The sequence below is a fragment of the Squalius cephalus genome (genome assembly GCF_949319135.1).
Source record: "Squalius cephalus genome assembly, chromosome: 18".
Lineage (NCBI taxonomy): Eukaryota > Metazoa > Chordata > Actinopteri > Cypriniformes > Leuciscidae > Squalius > Squalius cephalus.
This window is the reverse complement of record NC_137139.1, coordinates 17,425,452-17,448,038: the sequence shown is the minus strand read 5'-3', so window position 1 is coordinate 17,448,038 and position 22,587 is coordinate 17,425,452. Positions and strand designations below refer to the sequence as shown.

Here is a 22,587-nt window from a genome sequence, read left to right as displayed (position 1 = left end):
AATGTTACATCAGCCATCACTTAGCAGCACTTACCTTGGCGTTTTCTTACAATACCACATATATACCACTGCCCTCAATAATTTCGACAATGAAAACACAGCAGCTTTCACGTTCAGAAATGCATTCGTTAGCTCTGGTCATTTTGCCCGTCTCTCGTTTCCGCCCATTATCCTTTCTAGATCGGTTGTGACGTCAGGCACGACTCCCATAGAGCGGAGACGCTGCTTCACACGATCATAAGACCAGGACGCCGTATCTGAGCACCGCAGGTTGATTCACTCCTATTTGAAGGCCGTTATAGATATAGGATATACTATACGAAGAACTGACGATCTGCACTTCTACCTACGTTTCTCTCCTAGACGGTAAGAAATGTGAACGGAGCCAGAGGAGAATCTGTGCGTCTCAATCCTGCTGCTAACGTTACACATACATGCTGCCCTTGCTCGTGGATTAGTACTGCTGTCTGCTGTAGTGGGGTTTTGAGCGAGAAAGATTAATGCAGTCCGGTGAACCAGCATTAAAGGGATAGTTCACCCTTAGTGAAAATTGTGTCATCATTTTCTCACCCTCATGTCGCATGACTTTCTTTCTTCCTGGAAGACCAAATGAAATGGGAAGCACTGACATCTTCAATCACTGTTCACTTTCATTGCATTTTATTTTCCAAACAATTAAAGTGAATGGTGACTGCGGCTGTCGTACTGCATCTTCTTTCTTTTTTTCTGACGTCTTACGGATTTGAACAAATAAATGATTTGATATAATAAGGTTAGATGTGTGTGAACTATCTCTTTAACAAGCAAACCAATATGGATGCTGAGCGCAGGGGGATTAAAGGCTCTAAATCTCCAACCGGTCAGTAAACACGCGTTTGGCCTCCATCAGTATTGAAACTCTTCCCATCAGGCTGTCAACGTATTTGAGGTTTTTGTTAGATTTGTGCTCCTGCTGAATCTCAATGGTCTTGCTAAACCTCATTGGGTAAGACACTGCCAGTTGTTATTGGCTTCCCTGTATCTTGACAGAAGGAGAAGTAATACGTCCTTTGCTCTTTTTTGCTATCTGGTCTCTGATTTGTAATGATCATCTACACATAGGCGCTGATTTGTTTCTGTCAGTGGGTCCTCATCATGTTTATTGATGAAACAGCTTGTTCTTGTTGTTATAGTCCAGATATGACTTGCCATAACCAAGTTTTCCTTCTTATTTCATCTTATGATATAGATACTCATTTTTTGTGCTCTTTCTGAAGTACTCAGTCTTCCACCTTCTTCTGTTGTCATTAGCACATATTTAATGAATCAAATCTCAGGTTTGAATTTGGGTTGTCCATCTGTTTTGCTCTAAAATGCTGCATAACTCTAAGTGGTCCATCTCATTGAGAGGACCTGCTGAAAGCACCTTTGTGCTCCATTAGCTAATTAACTGGATGGTTTTAGAAGTTGTTTTCTCGCTATCGCTGTGCCAGGATTCTTGAAGAGTTTTGTTTAGTCAGTATTGCGGTTAAAGCTGGCTAACTAACTGCGTATAGTCTATGACGGGGGTGTTAGGAGGTCCTCCTCTGTGGCGTGAGATGGTCTTCTGAAATGAGGACGAAAAGTCCCCTATCTGCCATCCCCTATCTGAAAAGTCCCTTGGTTTTTTTTTTTTTTATCCAGCCAGTGTAAACTCATGTTCAGTGGTCTCATCAGGTTATGCTTTTTTAATATCACTTCAAATAACCACAATAGTACAGTTTTTAAAAAAAATCAGGTATACTAACTTTCAAAAGTTTGGGGTCAGATGATTTTTAATGTTGAAAGAATTGTCTTATGTTCACCAAAGCTGCAATTATTTGATCAAAAATACAGTACAATAACTGTTTTCTATATTTTAAAATCCAGTATTCAGTGTCACTTGATCCTTCAGAAATCATTCTAATATGGTGATTTGCTGCTTAAGAAACTCTTATTATTATTATCATCAGTGTTGAAAACAGTTGTGCTGTTTAATATTTTTGTAGAAACCATTATATATATATTTTTTCAATATTATTTGAAAGTTCAAAATAGCAGCATTTATTTGAAATAGAAGATATTTGGTATCATTATAAACGTCTTTACTGTCTCTTTTGATCAGTTTAATGTGTGAATATTCTCACCCTGAAGTCTTGAACTGTAGTTCGGTCATTCCGTGTCAACTCAGAGGTTAATTTTTTATTTTATTTTGATCATTTCTTTTCATTTCATTGTGAAACGTAAAAAGAAATACCCAGGGTCCCATGGCAGAGCCCTTAAATGTTTAAAAGTCTGAGGTATTATCAGTCACTTCACCAAATATTATGCCCCTGTGCATACTACTCGATCTTTGACTATGCTTCACATGTTACAACAATTGGAGATTGTAATGCAATCCAAGCCGGTGAAGCAAATCTTGTTTGTGTCTGTGTGTGAATACAATGTTTGAGGAGAGAACAAACACACTTTCCTAAGGCATGAAACTTGTTTCAAACATGTTGCAAAACTGCAAATTTGAACTCTAGCTTCAGAAGCTGTCAAAATCAACAAAATTCCTTCTTCCAAATATCTCTGAAACGGTTCATTGTGCCACAATCTTGTCAGTGTATATTTTTGGCACTCAAATGTTTTTTTGCAATTGTTTTAATATAGGGTAACAAGCTACATTTCTAGTTTCAGCATCTTTTATTCTTCAAACATTCAGCTTTAAATACATTAAGTATCAGCTCTGCAAATTGGGTAATATTCAACTATTTGAACATGGAGCCGCTTTGAGATCCCAATATCTGAATATGAACCATATTGAGCCTTAAAAATTAACATACCAAAAGAAAAGTACTAAGAGCCAGAATGTAATGTCATATGGAGATATCTCTAATTCTTCTTGAGTTACAGGCATGCAAACTTGGGGAAAAAGAGTATTTATGGCACTCAGACAGGAATGTTCTATGCTATTGTTTTCATATAGGGAAACAAAAATTAATTTCAGCATTATTTGTTCTTAAAACATTCCTCTTTAAAAGAAAAAAGCATCAGCTGTATACAAAGTGGCCCACATTTGGTTTTTGACAATGAAAATGTGTTCAATTTAATTCTTGGAGCCGTATTAAGATCCCAATATCTCTGGTGAAAAATTGGAATTAAACCATATAGTGTCTTCATGAATGAAGATGCCAATTGCCAAAATACAAATTTAAGAACCAGATTCTAAAAGGATGTTAAGATGTCTTTAATCCTGAGTTATAGATATGCAAACTGGAGGAAAAAAACTTGAAAATTGCTTTTTCCCATTTTTGAACTTTCACCGTTGGCATTTAAAGGTGCAATGTGTAATATTTAGCAGGATCTGTTGACAGAAATGCAATATCAAATACATAACTATGTTTTCAGTGGTGTATAAAGACCTTATTTAATGAACCGTTATGTTTTTATTACTTACAACGAGCACTTTCTATCTACATACACCGCTGGTCCCCTTTCATTGAAATGTGGCGAAATGGTTCTACAGTAGCCCTTAACAGACAAACACGTTTCGTTACTATGTTGTTGTTCTAAGTACTAAGTCAACAGATCTAACTATCAGCATATCAATATTTGTGTAAAAATAAAATAGTAATGCTGCCATCTTTCTAAAGATATTTTTATTCCCTTGTTGGATCCAAATCTCTGGTGAAAATTGTCATTTTCATCCCCCTCTACAAAATAGTGGATTACTCAATAAATATCCATCCATGACATTTAATATTTTGTCTTTATTCACTTTTTATGTTTGTATTTCTTCAGAAAAAAAGATAAACAAAATCAATCATTTGAGGCAGGAAGTAGGGCTGGGCGATAAAACGATAACGATAATTATCGCGATATAATTTTTCTCGATAAAACGATATCAAGAGCTCGATAAATGTTCGATAATGTTTATGCGCCAAAAGCGGAACGAAACTAATTTGAACCGCGCGCCACACGGACCTTTTATCCGCTCGGCTCAAAGTCCAAACGGCAGCGCGAGCGCGAGCTCACCATGGAGCTCACTAGAGCTGAGGCGTTTACGCTGATCGCTCTCGGTCACGAGATCCAGTGAGAAGCGCTTGAATTCAGCGAAGAACACAAGAGGCTTGTTCGACTTCATGCAGCTCTGCGCAGACCGATCGGCAGCTGACTTAAAGCAGTGCATGCCGGTTAGAAATTTTGTCCGACTTGATACAGCGCCGACACCACGTGACTGTGACGTATGCCATCAAAGTACTGCGAGAGCAATTCGAGAGTAGCCAGAGAACTCAGCCAGCGCAGCTTCTCAAGAGCGGCTCCACTGGGCTGCAGGAGGGCTGATGACGACACAGCTGTTCCACGATTGGCCGGATTCACTGCATGACAACGATCACTTGTGTTTCATGTTTATTCGAACACCTTTAGTTCCTCTAAAGCTCTCAAATCAGTTTTTTATAACAGTAAACACTCTTTTCATGTCGTTGCGATGTTATATTGTGTCATGTTTATCAAATTAAAACTGATTAAAAAACGTAGACTCCACTTCATTGATAGTAGCTTATGTTTAACTTTATTCTTGTTCAAACAGACGCTGTATGAAGCAGTACATAAAGTATTGAATGAAAATGTCTCTGAAACATCTATTATTTGGCAAATATTGCATTTATTTCACTTCAGCTGTGGTGGTAAAGTATGCAAACACCACGTGAGCGGTCACTACGGGAACCAGAAAGTGTCCGACTTCACGTCTCCGTTTGCAGCTCCTCCCCGCCTGCACGCGGCTACTCTCGCCGATCGGGTGCATCCAGCCGCAGCCGATGTCGAACACACCTAATGTCTCCGTGATTTAAACCAGTTTAAAGGCAGATGAAACAGCGCTGACAAACAGGAGAAACACTGTGCGCAACGATACAGTCAGAAGGCTTTTCCGTCTACAAATTCCCATCATTTACCATGGATTTACTGTAACGTTAGCATAGTAATATTAACTGCACCATGAAATGTGGGATATACATATTGAATTGTATTATATTATTAATGTAGACGATGTATTAAAGGACTGATGGAATATAATTACAGTATTTAGGCTACTGTTTTTCATACAAATACCATAGAAACCATAACGTTACATTTTGCCATGATAGTGAGGTTATCATGATTTAAATGCATGATACTGGATGACCAATGTGGTTAAGTTTAATAAAACTCAAACAGTCAGAATATTACATTTTACCAAATAAAAATTAGCACATGCAGAAACTAAGAAATTAATTGTCCAATAAATATATTTATTTTGTTAAGGAAAAATGACAAATGTTTGAATGCTCTACCTCAGATTTGTGAAATGTTCACCAGTTTGGCAAGTGTTTGTCCTGATATGATCTGACAATAAAGAGTAGTTTAAAACCACAGTTAACGCTCTGGTTTACAGTTAACTTTCACTTAGGAGCAAAAATCTGCCTTTAAACTTGAAAGAAATAAAGATTTGACTTTTATCGTGATAATTATCGATATCGACTGATATAAAAAAAAATATCGTGATTTTTTTTTTTGGCCATATCGCCCAGCCCTAGCAGGAAGTTTACAAAATTTGGTTGATTTGACATGGAATGACCCAGTATAGCTTTTAATATGACCAGTTGATCCATAGTGACATGTATTTTGCTGTTACCCTCCTTACATGGTTCATATGATGGTTCAGAATTTTAGTCAAGGCATTTTTGTGACTGTTTGGACCACTCATATTGCAACAGAACCTAAAACTGAAAGCAAAAATCAAAAGTTAACGATTGATGAAAACCATACTTGTTCTCACAAGACATTTTATTATGAGATAAGTGCTAGTTAAATATTAAGGAAAACAATGTTTTTAGATATTAGACTCTTTGCTGCCTTTATCAATTCAGCTCTTTACTTTTTTAAGAGTTTAAGAGCTTCTCTATGGGTTACCCTGATTGAGGAGATCTTTGATGGGGAAACCACCACACATGCTCATACAATTTCCCACTCAGCCATATATATATATATATATATATATCTCATCATGTCAGAATGAGGCTTGTTTGTTAGACCCTCTTTCTGAATCTGATAATCAAAATGACACACAGTGTTGTCACGCTGGATTAATACAATCATAAAGTTCACAAATAAATGTAACAATCTGTTGGCTTGGAAATGTTGCTTACTGTATGGTCAAGAGAGATTGTTTTAATCCTGGCAAATGGGTTGTTTTTTACCTGACAATCGTGGTATAATAAGACTCGCACAACAGTTTCAGATGTCTCACTTGATTTAAATGTGCATTGAATAATGCTTGTCTCTCTAAATGATTCAGTTTTGATAAAGATTACACTTGAGTGATATTACAGTCTTACAGATGATGATTACAGGTGTGATGATCACATGAGATTAAAGCTCTTATCACATCTCTCTGATGAGAGTTCATTAGGATTCATAAGGATGCTTGACATTTTGCGTTTTTCTTTACACATTTTTTTCATTTGTTAAAGGTGTCGTTCACATTATTAAAATAAACACACTGTTACAAACATAGAATCGAGGAAAAGAGAGAAATGTTCAAAGAAAATGAGAATGCTACGAAATGAGACAACGCAGACTGAGAAATGAGCAAGAGCTGGCCGACAGATGCTCATCATCATCATCCCTTGTCTTGTGTATGTGTGTATGCATATGTCTATTCCTGACCTGAAAATTCACACCTCACATGATGGCACACATATTTCATTTAGGTCACCATAAGCAATCACAGGAGGGAACTTACTCCATCAGCTTCACTTAAAACAGGGATTCCCAACATTTTTTGTCTATCGAAGTCAAACTCATTTGTCTTAAAATATTTGCTTGAAGTACCCCCTGAGATTTTAAATGAACGTTTTAATAATTTAATAACACATTCGTTTTATTTGTGGTTCTCTGATGTCAGTCTCAGACCGTTGGCTGAACACATATGGCACAGAAAATGGGAAACACTTCAGGAGTTTTCGAGTCGTCATCTGATCTGATTGTAATTCTACAGGATTTCTGGGAGATGTGTGTGTTGCGTTTTTTTAATGGTGCACCTGTCCTGGAAACAAAGCCGCCATGATGCCAAACCCACTCATCATATAAGAAAGCCGTTATGCGGATCAGCTAAATTCTGTATTTTCGGAAGTGTGTGAAGTTCGTGGCATACAGGGCCGGATCTACCGGGGTGGCAACTGCCACCCTAACAAAGAGCTTTGCCACCCCAGAATTATCCCAGTATAACATAAAAATGTAAGCAATGTTTCCTGTACCACATTTCAGCAGCAAACACTTCAATGTGATGACATATAAAAAGACAGCGAAAAATAAAAATTTCTATAATTTGTCCTTGCGGGTACAAAATGACTATTCTATACAAAATTCTGTATTGTTTGGCAAGCAGATTCTCTGACTGCCTGTTTATATGGTGGTAAATGAAGGGAATGCTAAATATAATTTAGTGTCCCATTCGTTGACCACCATATAAACATTCACTGCGCTTTCTAGATGGTCATATTGCTGACATTTCTGTCAAATACAGGCTATTTTTGCTGTGTATAAAACATACAGTACGCTTCAAATGATTATTCATATATGTAAATAATATGCACTACTTTGAAGGGGTCCTATTATGCTTTTCCGCTTTTTCAACTTTAGTGTTTCCAAATCCCCTTTGTTTGTCCAGACAAACTTGGAGTTGTTAATTTATTTTTAACACTATTCCTGAACATTTTAACCCCAACATTTAGAGCTCACAGTTATGGAGGCACGGGACATTTCCCAAACACTCACTGCACGGTGTCAAACACTACACACTGGGCCAGCTAACCAATCACAGCACATTTCGGAAGGAGGGGCTTCATTGAAACAGGACCTAGACGTCGTGTTCGAGCCAGACTGGGGAGAGAGGTGCTGCAATAATGTAAAATATGTGAAAAATAATGTGTTTTTTGAACGTGTATGTGAAGGTAGAAACAAGGCAAACATAGGAAATGAAACGCATGAACCATGAGAACAGGAACCACATATCATTAATAAGAGTCCTAAGACAAAAGTAATTGTGAGTAAATGTGACGCTGTAGATTTTTGTAAGAACTAAAGTAACTTGACTGGCAACCGTTGATAACAGAGTTAGTCTGCGGATCTTAACAACCGCACCATTGTTTCTGTGGCGACTGCAGACATTTCTCGGGGTTAGTGATGTGTCTAACTTACGACTGATGTTACCCAGCATACCCCTCTCTGTCTTCCCAGGCGCTGATACTAAATCACATCATGTGACAAAGTTTCCTTTCACTGATATTATAGGTAGTTCAACTGATAGCTTGTTTTCCAGTCAGTAGGATATGATTTTTTTTCTCTCATTTTGCAATAATTGGCCACATAAATGATGATTTAATGAAGGAACAAATAGTTTTACTGTATTTTATAGTCCTCGTGTATTTGGAAGTAGTAAAGTAGACTGACATTATGGATGCAGAACAATGACAGAAGATAACAATGACACGAGTTGTGTGACGTAAAGTGGCTGAAATTATGAACTCTAATACTTGTGTGATCCTGGGATATAATGGATTATTCATTTCCATGAGAGTAATCGTGGTATTCTTGTAAGAAGTTGTGGCTCTTGATTTCTTCATATCTATATTAGAAAAATGGTAGGCAGTTTCCATCATCGACACAAGACCCCGTGACTTTTCATAAAAACCTTGCTTCTGCAGTGCTCTCAGCTGTTTGTTCATCCACTCTTCATCTGTTTGGTGTCTGGTCTTCTTCTCGGAGAGCTTTTGTGCCCCGTCCTCATCAAATCCACCCAACCTTTAAACGCCACCTGTTTGCTCCTTATGTTGTTTTGATAAATGCTTCAGATCCATTTAATTATGCCTAACAATAATCAATACATGTTGTTTTACGCAGTGATATACTACGACTATAGTTTTTGCAAATATTTTGAATTAGATTTTGTTTGTATATTTTCTGTTTTAACTTTTAGATTAATTTTAGTTTACACTTTAGCAATTTTTTTCTACACTGTAAAAAATTATATGATCCATAAGTTATGATAACATATGTTTTTACATTGCTTTAACTCATCACAATTCTCTACTTTTTTATAAGTTAAGCAAGATTCAACTGTTATTTTTTAATTCAGTAATGTAATTTAAGTTGAATGACTTAAACATCCAAGTTGATTGTACTTTTTTATGTCTATATAGTTATTTTTTTAATCAAGTTTAAGTTTTAGTTTGTTTAGTGCTTCAGTTTAAACTAAATAAAAATGAAAAATGTTGCCTTGGCAAATATCTTAAAAATATATTTTGTTTTATTTTAATTAATGTTAATTTTCTTTCAATTTATGAAAATGTTTTTTGTGGTTTAATTTTGGTTCATGAGAATAACCCTGGTCTTAGTTACGTCAACATTCTGTGTGTGTGTGTCGCAGCCTCTGTGTATTTGTTCATTATGTACAGACTCTCATCAAACATGTCCTGCTCTTCCATCCCTCTACAAACAGACCTTTTAAAACCAGCACACATAATACAAGCTGCATCACTTCACCTGCTCAGATGCACATAGTGGCGTGGGAGGGATGTTAGAACACAAACAGAGGGACCAGACAGAGAATTGATGGACAAACATTTATGGGAGAGACATGGACTCAGTGATATTCATTAAGCTGTGGAGAAGAGATTTTGGCAGCCTTCTCTAGTACTAGTCCAAAGGCTGAGGTGGCCACTAAAGATTTAGCTGGACCATATGGTGGCGCAGAGAGACGGAGGGGGAAGGGAGTGTGTGAGAGCAAGAGAGATGGATGTAGTGTTTTGGTGAGGCTGCATTGCAGAGCCTTCTCCTGATGAAAACCCTATTAGTACTCACATTTAATGAGCCGCTGAAGCAGGAAGTCTATCTGCTAGCAGCCCACACACACACATGCTTATTACTGACACAATATTAGATACTATGTGTAATTTTGTTAAAAACATTTTCTCAGCAAGTGTTCTTGGTGCATGGTGCTAAGCTGCTGTTGTGGGAGGTTGATCTGTGCTTGCTAATGCTTGTTTTTAACACACTGCGTTATGGTTTCTACAGTGTGCTGGGGGGTTGAGATGTCACTGCTTATTGGTGGAAGTCAAAAGAGGCTTCGTCCAAACAAGCATATAGTATCAGGGAACTACACTGACCTTTTCCACTGGTGGCACTTGCGCTACTAACTTTTTCAGTTACTGGCGCAAAACATGATTTGGTTGCACAAATTGTTTATACTAAGCCGCTCTGGATAATAATGAACAATAATGAAACTGTATTGCATACAGATGTGCTTTTTATTTTACTTGCCATCTTTTAAACCACATGCCTTCTTGTTTTTGTTTTCTTTAACATTAGTTGGGATAGATTTACTGCAATAGAAAATACAGTAAAGTGCAAAATGGATTTCAACATGCTATGGTTGGCACAGATGGGCAGACTCCTGAACTCTTAAGTAGTGATGCACCGATGTGAAAATTGTGGCCGATACCGATAATAACCGATATTAATATTGCTGTTATGGCCGATATCAATATCTCTGTATAGAAAACAAATTTACTGATAATCAAATAAAGAGATGTTTTTTTTTTACTTTAGAAATGACTTATGTTGGGCACCTTTACCTGTGTGCAAAATATGTCACACATAGGACACACATGCATTATATTGCATTGCATTTAATGTGTGCTGGTCAACTTGTCTAAAATTAAGAAACCCCTAGAAAACAGTAAAAAAAAAAAAAAAAAAAAAAACAGGTGTACAGTAAAGATAGGCTACTAAATTTATTATTCCAATATCCAAATATGATACTAAATAGCACAGGGACAAGGGCTTCTATTTGTGACGTGCTGTCTTTGCATTTGAACCTATTTTTTACAGTCTATGATTTGAACATTGCACATTTTAAACAGGACACGCATTAGCTGCACAAATGTTAGCCAATACAAACATATTTATAGAAAACAGTTGACAATGAATAGACAGGAGTCCAATAATAGCATAACGAATCACTTATTCTAAAAATAATATCAAGTGCTAAGTTTGACGAATCCGACATATAACGAGGGCTGTGTTGTAAAACGTCCGTCATTTAACGAATTTTAAAAACACGGATGGATAATACAATATGCTTTCCGACATTTTGACAGAAAAAAAAACAAGCAAGAACAAAATTTAAACTATAGCCCGTCAATTTTCATTTTACAATTATCTTCTCTCTGTGTGCGCGCGCGTCCGTATTTGTGTGTGAGAGAGAGAGCTCGCGAGTCGCACAGATAAAATGGTACGTTACTAATCTAAGTAACGGTCGCGGGGCTGAAGCCAACTTTATGTGTTGAATGCTCAGAGCACGTTATAAAACGTATTCTTAAAATACACATTTCTGTTTTAATAAATGCTCATAGTAAATCATAGCATATTGCCTAAAACATAGGTACAAAAATAATCAGTGATACATTTGCGACCCATTAAAAATTTTGGTCGCAATGGCATTTCAAAAGGTCGCATATGCGACCATTTTGGTCGCAGTGTAGTTCCCTGAGTATGCAGAATAGATGTTACTAGGATTGCATTCATACTACAAACACTATCCTTCAAAACTGTGGGATCAGTAAGATTTTTTTTAAAGAAATATAATTCAGCAAGGATGAATTAAATTGATCAGAGGTTACAGTATATAGGCTACATTTATTATGTTACAAAATATGTCTATTTTAAATAAATGCTGCCCTTTTGAACTGTCTTTTCATTGAGGAATCCTGAAAAAAGTAGGCTATCACAAAAAAATGAAGCAGCATAATCATATTAGGATGATTTCTGAAGGATCATGTGACACTAAAGATTGGAGTAATGATGCTGAAAATTCAGCTTTCACATCACAGGAATAAATATAAATATTGAAATATATTAAATATATTGAATTACAAAAACAGCTATTTGTAACAATATTTCACAATATTACAGTTTTTACTGTGTTTTTGATCAAATAAATGCAACATTTCTGAAGACTTCTTTCAGTAGCATTACAAATGACTCCAAACTTTTGAATGGTACTTACATGCATACTTATACAGTACAGTTGACAAGGTCATTAAATGCTTTACATACTCTGACAGCACACAATTTTGAACAAATTAATGATATTGTGGTCCTCCTTGAATATGACTGTGGTATATATATATATATATATATATATATATATATATATATATATATATATATATATATATATATATAATGCCAAGCAAAATTCGTAATTTGTAATTGCAAGGTTTTGAGGGAACAACTGTGTATAAAGACAAGTTATGCACTGAAGTTTAATTTTAAGGGGGTGGTATAATGCCCCTTTTTACAAGATTTCCCTTGAGTGTGTATGTGATGTTTTAGCTCCAAATACCCCACCGATAATTTTTTATAGCATGTTGAAATTGTCCCTTTTTGAGGGTGAGCAAAAAAACGCATCGTTTTGTTTGTGTCCCTTTAAATGCAAATGAGCTCCTGCTCCCGGCACAGAGGGCGGAGCCTCAAGAGCTCTTGTCCTTAGCAGCTTGCAGGCACGCACTAAAATGTCAGAAACTGTTCTGCCTTTTATGTTCAAACCGGAGTCGGACAATGATGGAGAGACTCAAGAAGAAGTGGCAACATGTAGAATGCAACATTACGTTTCTGAATGGTTAGTTGATGAATTTATGTTGCTGATGTGGAGTTAACTATCTTCAAGTCCTTGATTAGCATATTCTGTTATGATAATCTATAAATCGCTAGTGTGGGAACTGTTGTAATATGCCTACAGAGTGACATGCTATTGCATTTGTGTTACGTACTGTATTGCAATAAATGTGAAAAGACAGCTGTATCAGCTTGAGCAGAATCCCAAATGTGCTCTACTACAAAACTCTTCCTCTTCTCAACATTCCCTTTGTTGCGTGTTCTCGGGGGTGGGGTTTATGTAAATTTGAGGGTTTGTGATGTCACTAACCTGGGAGGAAGCTCATGTAGTGCCTACCAGCCGTTTGTTGTAGTCCTTAAAAAACGATTTCTTTAAAAGCAAATATCTTCCTTTGCTTTGAACTTTGAGCGTCGTAACTCTGGAGATGTTGTTTATGCTCAAACAGCAACATTACACACTAACTAAAGTTAGAAAAGTGAAATCATAATCAACCACCCCTTTAATAAGAATTTTGAAAATCCTAAGCATGAGCAATATTAAATAAGCACCACTAACATCTGAACATATGCTGTATTTGTTTTGACACAAATGAAATGGTCAAAGGCTACTCTTAGATAACATCTAGTAGGCTAGCTGTGAAGCCCAATGAAATCTCACCCAAACACACTCTCTTAGAGTATCACACCTAGAGGAATTATGGGAAGAAGCACCGAGGGTTTGAGAAGGGACAGAAATAACCCTTCACTCATTCAGACGCTCCGCTAATACTAATCTGCTAATACTCTCTGACAAGCTGCACGATTAACCTGGAATGGAAACGAAACTGTCTCGCTAAGAAAGAAAAATAAATAAAAAATTGTACTCAGAGTCATTATAAATCTTCTTCTTTTCTTTTTTTTTGCTAACAATTGATTCATTTATTGACCTCTTGTGACAGTGAAATGTCTCTTGTTCTCCTTGCAGCCATTTTGTGTGGAAGTGTCTTAACGTGAATTACTCTGGGTTAATGGGTTAATTGACTTTCCTGTGTACAGGAGGACGTAACTTCTGATTCTCCCTGTGTGGAAGACATTGCCTTTTTGTGTGTGTGTGTTTACTATGCTGAAGCATACTCGTTCACCAGTGCTCAAGGGCTATTTGTGCACTGGAAGAGCACCCGGCACCTTTGGCATACTATTTTAACATACTATGATTAGCTTGTATGCAAATACAAGGGTTAGCCATGGCAAAGAAATCCGCACTTAAAGGGAACTAGCATCTCTCCCTTCCTCTCAAACACCGCCCTGTGTGCTGCAGTCACATGACTTTTTGTAGTGCAGTGAGTGTACACAATGTTAATGCAGTGACTCTCAGAACAGAGACATTTGGGTCACTGATGAACCTATGACTCTGACTGACATAATAATGGTGGTTCTCAGTATTTTGCTAAGCTAAAGAGTAATAGGGTGAAAAAATAGTGGATATGATAAATTAATTTGAACACTGAAAAGTTGTATTTCTGCATTCCTGGGATGGCGGCATGTACATGCTTGCATTTTTTGTATGTACATGTTATGCTGCTGTTTGTGAAAAGGAAGAAACCAGAAAGCAGTGGAAATAAGACATATAGGCGCACACAGCACATATAACACGCACGTCTCTCTTCTTTTTCTTTCAGACAGAGGAGGTGGTTGTGTGAGGGGAGAGTGTGTGAGTGTGTGTGATAGTAATGGCGGAGCAGCAGAGACAGCGTTCACTCTCCACGTCGGGAGAATCCCTATACCTGGTCCTCGGAGTTGATAAGAACACCGCACAAGACGACATAAAGAAATCCTACAGGTGAGACACTCTGGAGGGACATAGAAAGATTTACAACATTACCAATAAAAATAGTGGAGAAATTGCTCTGAATCTTATTTTATTTTATTTTATTTTACTTTACTCAAGAGGGATTGGGTTGGTAAACACAAATTTCCTTGTGTTGAGTACATTTGAGTTTTGAATTAAATCCACTAGAGGGTGACAGAACATTTTCCTCACTTCCTCTGTGTGTTCAAGATAACATTCTACACACTGCGCAGTATGTATATTTTCTTTGCGCATGAATACCCAGATGACTGACTACATTTACCAACATTTATTGTCAAATAATGCTTAGTATTTCACATACTTTTTTTAAATAATAGTTGCCAGATATTATACCATTCTGGGCATAGCCATAGTTTCACATTAACACATCTAAAAGCAGATTGGCAGTGATGCCAGGAAAGATCATAGTTGCATTAATAAAAGTTTCATTCTCATTTCTTCTCTTTTGGTTTGCAGGAAGCTAGCTCTGAAATTCCACCCAGACAAGAACCCCGACAATCCAGAAGCGGTTGAGAAATTCAAAGAAATCAACAACGCTCATGCCATTTTATCAGACCCCACCAAACGCAACATCTATGACAAATACGGATCTCTGGGCCTTTACGTGGCAGAACAGTTTGGAGAGGAGAATGTTAACACATACTTCGTATTGTCCAGCTGGTGGGCCAAGGTTAGTCATACACACAAGCACACATACAAGATATACACTAAGTAACATACACTACCTTTCAAAGGTTTGGGTCAGTAAGTTTTTTTTAGTTTTTGTTTTTTAAGAAATTAATATTTTTTTTATTCAGCAAGTGTGTATGAAATTGATCAAAAGTGACAGTAAATACATTTATAAGGTTACACAAGATTTCTATTTGAATGCTGATAATAAGAAGAAATGTTTTTTTGAGCATCAAATCAGCATATTAGAATGATTTCTGAAGGATCATGTGACACTGAAGACTGGAGTAATTATGATTATAATTCAGCTTTTGTCATCGCTGGAATAAATGACATTTTAAAATATAAATTGTAATAATATTTCACAATATTACTGTTTGACTGTATTTTTGAGCATATAAATGCTGTTTTGGTGAGCATAAGAGACCTCTGACCCTAAACATTTGAACCATGGTGTAAATACATGGTGTATGTGCATCCTGTTATTTCTGTTGAATTCGTTTTCCCCCTCTTGCCAGGCATTGTTTATATTCTGCGGTGTGGCCACGGGCTGCTACTTCTGCTGCTGTCTGTGCTGCTGTTGTAACTGCTGCTGTGGGAAGTGTAAACCTCATCCTCCGCAGTCAGATGAGCCGGATTTCTATGTGTCTCCTGAAGACTTGGAAGCTCAGATGCAGTCTGATGAGAGAGGTGAGACACGCTGACTCGCTCATTCATTCACAATAGTCAAATTAACATGGTTTCAAGATCAAAATAGAAGTTTTGTGGCTATTAGTCCATGCGTGTATTTTTGAGATCATGTATAAGCTAGTGTATTTCTAAAAGTCTAATAAAAGTTCTCTAGAATGAGACCGTCTCCTCCCACCAATACCACCTGACGCTGACAACCAATAGCAAGTAGCATGTTGTGATTTGGTGACTTATTAGACTTATTAAACAGGGCAAATTAGCTTGAGAGCGCAATTCCAAAAAAGCAGTGATGGAAGTGAAAGTTCTGCGCTTGATCTGCTGACGATGCACAAATTAAAGAACACAGACGCAGCTGGATCATTTCCATAATGACCAACGCAGTGTACCAAGTACAGTTTTTTTGCTGGTAAATAATGGCTCAAAAAACAGTAAATTGATTAGCACAAACCCAGTAAATCACCTTGCATGATTCATTTAAATTCTCTCCTCCCATAAATTTTGCGTCTGAAAGTGAAACTCCTACAAAAGCATGTGCAATAACTGTGCCAATGCCTTTTCAGTGCTAATTTTTCACTGCCTGTCTTTTAGTAAATCATGACAGTAGTTTTTTAATACCAAAAGAGGGTTTGCGCTGGCGCAAGCTGTTAGTAAATCTGGCCCTTAATGGGTTTTTTTTTTTTTTTTAAATGACTGTTTGTTATTTCAATGTTTAGTCATACAAATAAAAAAAAATAACAAGGAATGCAGTTCTGCAGGATATTCAATAAATTCTATTTTATTAAAATGACAGTATATGTAAAATAATAATAAAGATTTCAATATTTCAATTATCTAAAATAATGTTTAATTTGTTTAACTTATTAATTATTAAAACATTACATATAGCAAGTTAATTTATCATCACTAATAATTTAATAACACTGTTGAATGTAATCTTTAGCAATATTACTATAATGTTGTCAAACCTAAATTCATAGCATTTGAAACTGGTTAATTTTAGTTTTTTGTGTTCATTTTTTTTTTTTTTTTGACCAAATTGTAAATAATTTTAATATCAGCCATTTATTGGTTACTGGCTATAGTATTAATAATTAAAAAATTTTGGTATCAGACAGAATTTTAATATTGGTTCTTCTCAAGTTTAGTGGTCTTAAACTAAATGCTATTAAGTATTTTTTCGCCCCCTCCCCTACGTTTCAAAAGGAGAAATAAAACTACGTTCATCAAACAATTTCATGGGGTTTTAAATAAATGTACGGTGGCTGAGAGAGCTCAACGCGCTGCAACTGAAGAAAACACATGCAAATAGAAAAAAAAACATCATCAGTTTCACAACACACGTGTGCTCCAAATACTCACAACACAACTAAATACAGAAACACGCTGCAAATAGAACAGAACACAATGAAAACGTTACCGGCTGGGACGTGCTTACAGCTCAAAGCCTACTTTATTTTATTTTATTATTTATTATTTTTATTTTTTGCAAAACATACAGAGATGACATGTTGATGACATACAACTTTGTTGTATACAATATACAAAATGTATTAACAGTAATGTTCAATGCCATCAGAATACTAATGAGAAAAGAACAATGAGCTGAAAACTAAATTAAATAAATAAAAACATGAGAGAGAGATGTTAATCTGTGCATCAGTTACATTGTACAAATGTTGTCATGTTATGTTTAAATAAGTTTCATAAGAAATGTTAGGTAATGCATGGTCCAAAGATGAGATGGAAAGTTTTAAAGTTGAGACACTCACACACAGATATATACAATTTTTTTGTATAAAATGTATATTTATTTGCTACAGTTATGTTAACAGCAATAATAAGATATTTCTGGTAATAACAGCTATTCAGCTGATGGACACCGTTGTCATGGGAACATCCCAGGTGAAAATAATGAGGAAATGACGTTGTCTGTCTTTGCTCCCTTCATCAAGTCCGTTCCAAACGGCTACATAATGGCACACATGTGCCGTGCTCACTCCAAAGTGCCCACTTCAAGGGCTCTGCCGTCTGCCCTTCGAAGGGAGTAGGGCATAGGGATGCTCACGAGCTGTAAGCACGTCCCATACGGGTTCGTCACCCGAAAACGTTTCCGTTGTAGTCTGTGCTATTTGCAGCGCGTTTCTGTATTTGGTTGTGTTGTGAGTATTTGGAGCACACGTGGTGTGAAACTAATGACAATGTTTTCTTAATTTGCGGGTGTTTTTTTTTTTTTATTTGCATGTGTTTTCTTCAGTTGCGGCGCGTTGAGCTCTCTCAGCCACCGTAGAAATGTCCCTGGCACTATTGTACACAATTCATTGCATGTTGTTGTAAAGGAATAACGTTTGGTTTCATTCTCTTTCGGCACAATGTCATAATTTTATCTGAAATGAAACTTTTCTTTTCTGCTGGCATAACCAAGGCCGCGCAGGTAGGTCAATAGTATCATTGGTTTCAATCAAATCCTAATGGATAAAATCAATTCCCGCCCAACATTATTGCCTGTTTCACTTAGAATTGCAGTTAAATGCCTTCAAAGGTCTGTTCAGCTTCCTGGCGCTTAAAATCATGCCTGAAATGCTTCTCACCAGGGTTCAGTTTGGGCTGTTAGCTGGTCGTATTGTAAAGTAGGTGTCTGTTTCCACAGATGGCAGCAGCCCCATCGTGATGCAGCCGTCCTCCGCCACAGAGACCACTCAGCTGAAAGCAGACTCTTACCACACCAGCTACCGGACAGACGCCAGCTATTAAAACCTCCCTCGCTCTCTCACACATGGGACCACCATCCCCGGAAGAGGTCTCGTGGGGGATGAGTGATCCAGAGGAAGAGGATGAGGGGGGCTTAGTTAGTTACAGATCTTCTGTTGAGAAACCTGAAATGCTCCACTGTACAGGGCAAGAAGCGGGTTGTTATTTTTATCTGCCTTTTACTTCTATCATCCCCAAACCTACTTATATTCAACACACACACACACACACACACACGCACACAGACTTTCTTACAGTGTCCATACAGTCTTCCTGCTTTGATCCATGCTTCATCTTTCACACTGCATTTGTCTACATGATCAGTGAAGGTCATTTTGATCAATCTTATTTGAGAATTAATTCGTAACAACAGGACATACACAAATATTTGTGTATGTTTTAATGCATTCAGCTTTGATAATGGCCAATGAAGCTGGTGTTACACTAACTTACTGGAAACAACTTGATAACGGTTCAAACACTACCTTTCAAAAGCCTGGGTTCAGGAAGATTTGTTTTTAAGGAATTAATACTTTAATTCAGCAATGATGAATTAAATTGATAAAAAGTGACATTTATAGTGTTACAAAGATTTCTATTACAAATAACTTTTATTTTAAATTCAGTTCTTTTGGACTTATTCAAAGAATCCTGAAAAAAAAGTTAAAATATTAAGCAGCACAACTGTTTTCTGAAGGATCATGTGACATTGAAGACTGGAGTAATGATGATGAAAATTCAGCTTTTGATATCACTGGAATAAAAAAAAAAACATTATTAAATATTTTAAAACAGAAAACGGTTGTTTTTCATTGTAATAATAATTCACTTTTTTTCTAAGTTTTTATTGAAAGAAATGCTGCCTTGGTGAGCAGAAAAGACATCTTTTAAAAACATTTAAAAAATCTTACCGATCCCAAACTTTTCAAAAGTTATTGCCCTTTCCATGCATATGATTAGCACAAACCCCACAATCGCATCATAAACGCTGTCCTGGGTTGTTTTCATATTTCCACATTCTGAACAGTGTTTATGTCTTTGACAAAAAATTCTGCTCATGTTATATAGACTAGTAACAAAGAGACCTGTGCCATTTTTAAACTAAAGTCACAATATATAACTTCAAATTTCAAGCGTTTCGTTACATCAACAGGAAAGGGTTTTCAGTAGTACACATACATTTATATTTTTTTAAACAGGAAAGCAGTGTAGTGTAGTCACTGAGGACACGATTGAGGAAACATTGCTGTGTCATGCTGTGAATGTTTATGTGAGACGGTTATGTGTTAATGGCATCCGGTGGACATGTACTGTCAAATATAATCATGCAGTGCTTAGCTATTGCTTAATATCAGCCACATGTCTTACTGTGGTGTGTGTGTGTGTGTGTGTGGTCACTGGAACAGGAGATTGGGATTGTCCGATACATACTGAGACTGTGCTTGGTTATTTATTCTTGTACATGTGTTTTGTATTTCCATCTGTATTCTTAAAGGGATAGTTCACCCAAAAATGAAAATTCTGTCATCATTTACTCACCCTCAAGTTGTTCTAAACCTGTATGAGTTCCTTTCGTCTGTTGAACACAAAATAAGATATTTTAAAGAATGTGGGTAACCAAACAGTTTCTGATCCCCATTTACTTCTGTAGTATGAAAAATATATATATTAATGGTAGTCAATATAAGGCTTTAAGTTAAAGGGTTGCGCATTAGTTTTGCATTCCTCAGGTTTGTGGTTTCAGAGGACAGACAGATTCAATTCAAGCACAGGAGGATTGTGGGTATAGGCATTCATCTGCATAAATCATGTTAACTTATGTTTCCCATATAATTTAGAAACATTGAGTTCACTGACTAATTGATTCTTTAGTTTCACACTGACCCGAAGTTGTTTTATTAATGAAACATTTTAGTAAGATACATTTGTGAAATTTGATTTGAACTGTTTGTTTTGGCTGTAATTGTACCCATAATTTGATCTTGATCCCTAGTGCCTGGTTTAATGTAATCAGGTCTACATAACATTGTGCTCTAGTTAATACACATTAACAGTATTATTACTGTTATTATGCCAAAAACTCTGTGATCTGTATCCTTCAGGCTATAATAGTTCATGCTCGCTGGTTTTGATCATGTCATTCATACACGATTCAGGGTTCCCACACTCATAGAAAACCTGGGAAGTTTCAATTTGTGACTTGGAATCTAGCAAATAAGTAAACTTCATGAGCTACACTCCTAAAAAGGAATTTGCAAAGCCTTATCTAGTAATCATGGGTGAATGGAAAGGTCATGGAAAAATCCTTGGTTGAAAGTTTTGGGAACCCTGACACTTGCAATCTCTGAATGCATGCATTTTGATTTTGATAGGAGTGAACATGCTATGGAAGCTTGTTTCCGCCAAGAAAACAAGACGACATCTCGCAACTGTGAGTGAAAAAGTCAGATTTGTGAGATCAAAAGTGGCAATTACTTTTTTTTTTATTGAGTGGCGGAAAGACGCTTCAGTAGCATACAGACTTTTAAGTAAGAAAACCTAATTTCTGTTTTAGACACTATATGTGTGTTTGTGTGTGTGCTGTTTAAACTGAGCTCTGAGTTTAATCACTGTACCACCATCTATGTACTGTGTTCAGTTGTCATTTCTTTAAGCTGTATAGCTGTCACTGTTGGGCATTTGTATATTAAAAATTCATTTACATGCACTTGAAAGAGGATGTGCGGAAAACTTGTGTAATTTACCCCAAATGTGTATGTTTTATTTGTTTAGGTTCACATTGTGGATATTTCATAGGTGTCTAGATGTATCTCATAGTTTGTTTTGTAATTAATTTATGTCTGAAGCATTAGGCACTGGCAGATTATATTAGTGATCATGTTTCTAAACATTTCTAAAACTGTTCACAATGTGTAACGCTTTTTATTTGCAAAATATTATTTCTCAACACAAGCTCCACTGTAACACAGATGATCTATCTTTGGTTTCAATTATCCCAGTTTTCCTGTCCAATTATTTGTTCATGATCATAAATGAAAGAGCATTGATCAGATATTGATCCTGTTGCTTCCAGTCTGAGAAGGAATGGAGTGCTACACCTAAACACAATCATGTTATAAATGAAGGAAATAGTGGTGATGAGAAACAAGATTTTATTTATTATTTTCCTGTTTTTAATAAATGTTAATAAATAATAAAACGTAGTTCAATGTGTGTAAGCGAAAATTACCATTGTACAGAATTATTTGGCGCATTCTGGATCAAATCAGCTGAAATTGTTGTAGCATGAATATATTGTGTCAGAGAGATGTAACATGGATAATTGGTCTGAATTACAACTGTAAAATAAATGTGAAAGGAAACTTAAAATGTATCTGTGGTGTTTTTGTGTATTTGTGCAAAGCCAATGATCTGCTAAAAAAGCGCTAATGTTACTTTTGATACTTATAGGGATGCAAGAAATAAATCTTAGTTCAGTTAAAAGTTAGAATATCAAGCCAAAAAACATATTTAAGGGAAAATAAGAAAAGTTATGTATGTATTAAAGTAAAATGTTTTTTTAAAAAGTCTGAACTTTGACAAAGTGTCGTCCCATTGGACGAAATCAGTTGAAACTCAAATACACCCGTACAAGCTTAGATGTTTTTGTGTTAAAAGATTCAGGTACACTTCATAAACATTCTTTCCTTATGCTGTTGCTATTCTGGTATTATTTACTTTGTTGGCTGGTTTTAAGACTGAGGACATGAATGATTGGAGTAACAGGAGAAAGGGCATCATCTATATTTCCCAGCATTCCACTGGCTGCCTGAAATGGGCACAACTGATCAGTGAGCCAGCAAGAAACCAGACACCTTCCCCTTCTGGCACATGCACACATTTCCAGCTGCAAACCAACCATCGTCCCGTTCGAGCTCTGGGGCAAAGCG

At 36.4% G+C, this 22,587-nt stretch overlaps 1 protein-coding gene across 2 annotated transcripts; it reads left to right on the top strand.

Annotated features, from left to right (window-relative positions):
• Window positions 1–178: 178 nt before the first annotated feature.
• Window positions 179–22,030, top strand: dnajc5ab (DnaJ (Hsp40) homolog, subfamily C, member 5ab). 2 transcript variants are annotated; one of them, XM_079849484.1, is made up of 5 exons: window positions 179–366; window positions 14,361–14,521; window positions 15,008–15,221; window positions 15,739–15,910; window positions 18,558–22,030. In XM_079849484.1, the coding sequence occupies exons 2-5, from the start codon at window positions 14,412–14,414 to the stop codon at window positions 18,659–18,661; spliced, it is 600 nt and encodes a 199-aa protein (XP_079705610.1). In that variant the 5' UTR covers window positions 179–366; window positions 14,361–14,411; the 3' UTR covers window positions 18,662–22,030. The 2 variants fall into 2 exon arrangements, with proteins under 2 accessions (XP_079705610.1, XP_079705611.1); XM_079849485.1 differs by lacking the exon at window positions 179–366 and adding an exon at window positions 14,039–14,071.
• Window positions 22,031–22,587: the final 557 nt, after the last annotated feature.

Coding starts and splice junctions, on each gene's coding strand:
- dnajc5ab (XM_079849484.1), top strand. CDS start 14,412: ATGGCGGAGCAGCAGAGACAGCGTTCACTCTCCACGTCGGGAGAATCC. Junction 14,522..15,007: donor GACATAAAGAAATCCTACAG/GTGAGACACTCT, acceptor TTTGGTTTGCAG/GAAGCTAGCTCTGAAATTCC. Junction 15,911..18,557: donor GATGCAGTCTGATGAGAGAG/GTGAGACACGCT, acceptor CTGTTTCCACAG/ATGGCAGCAGCCCCATCGTG.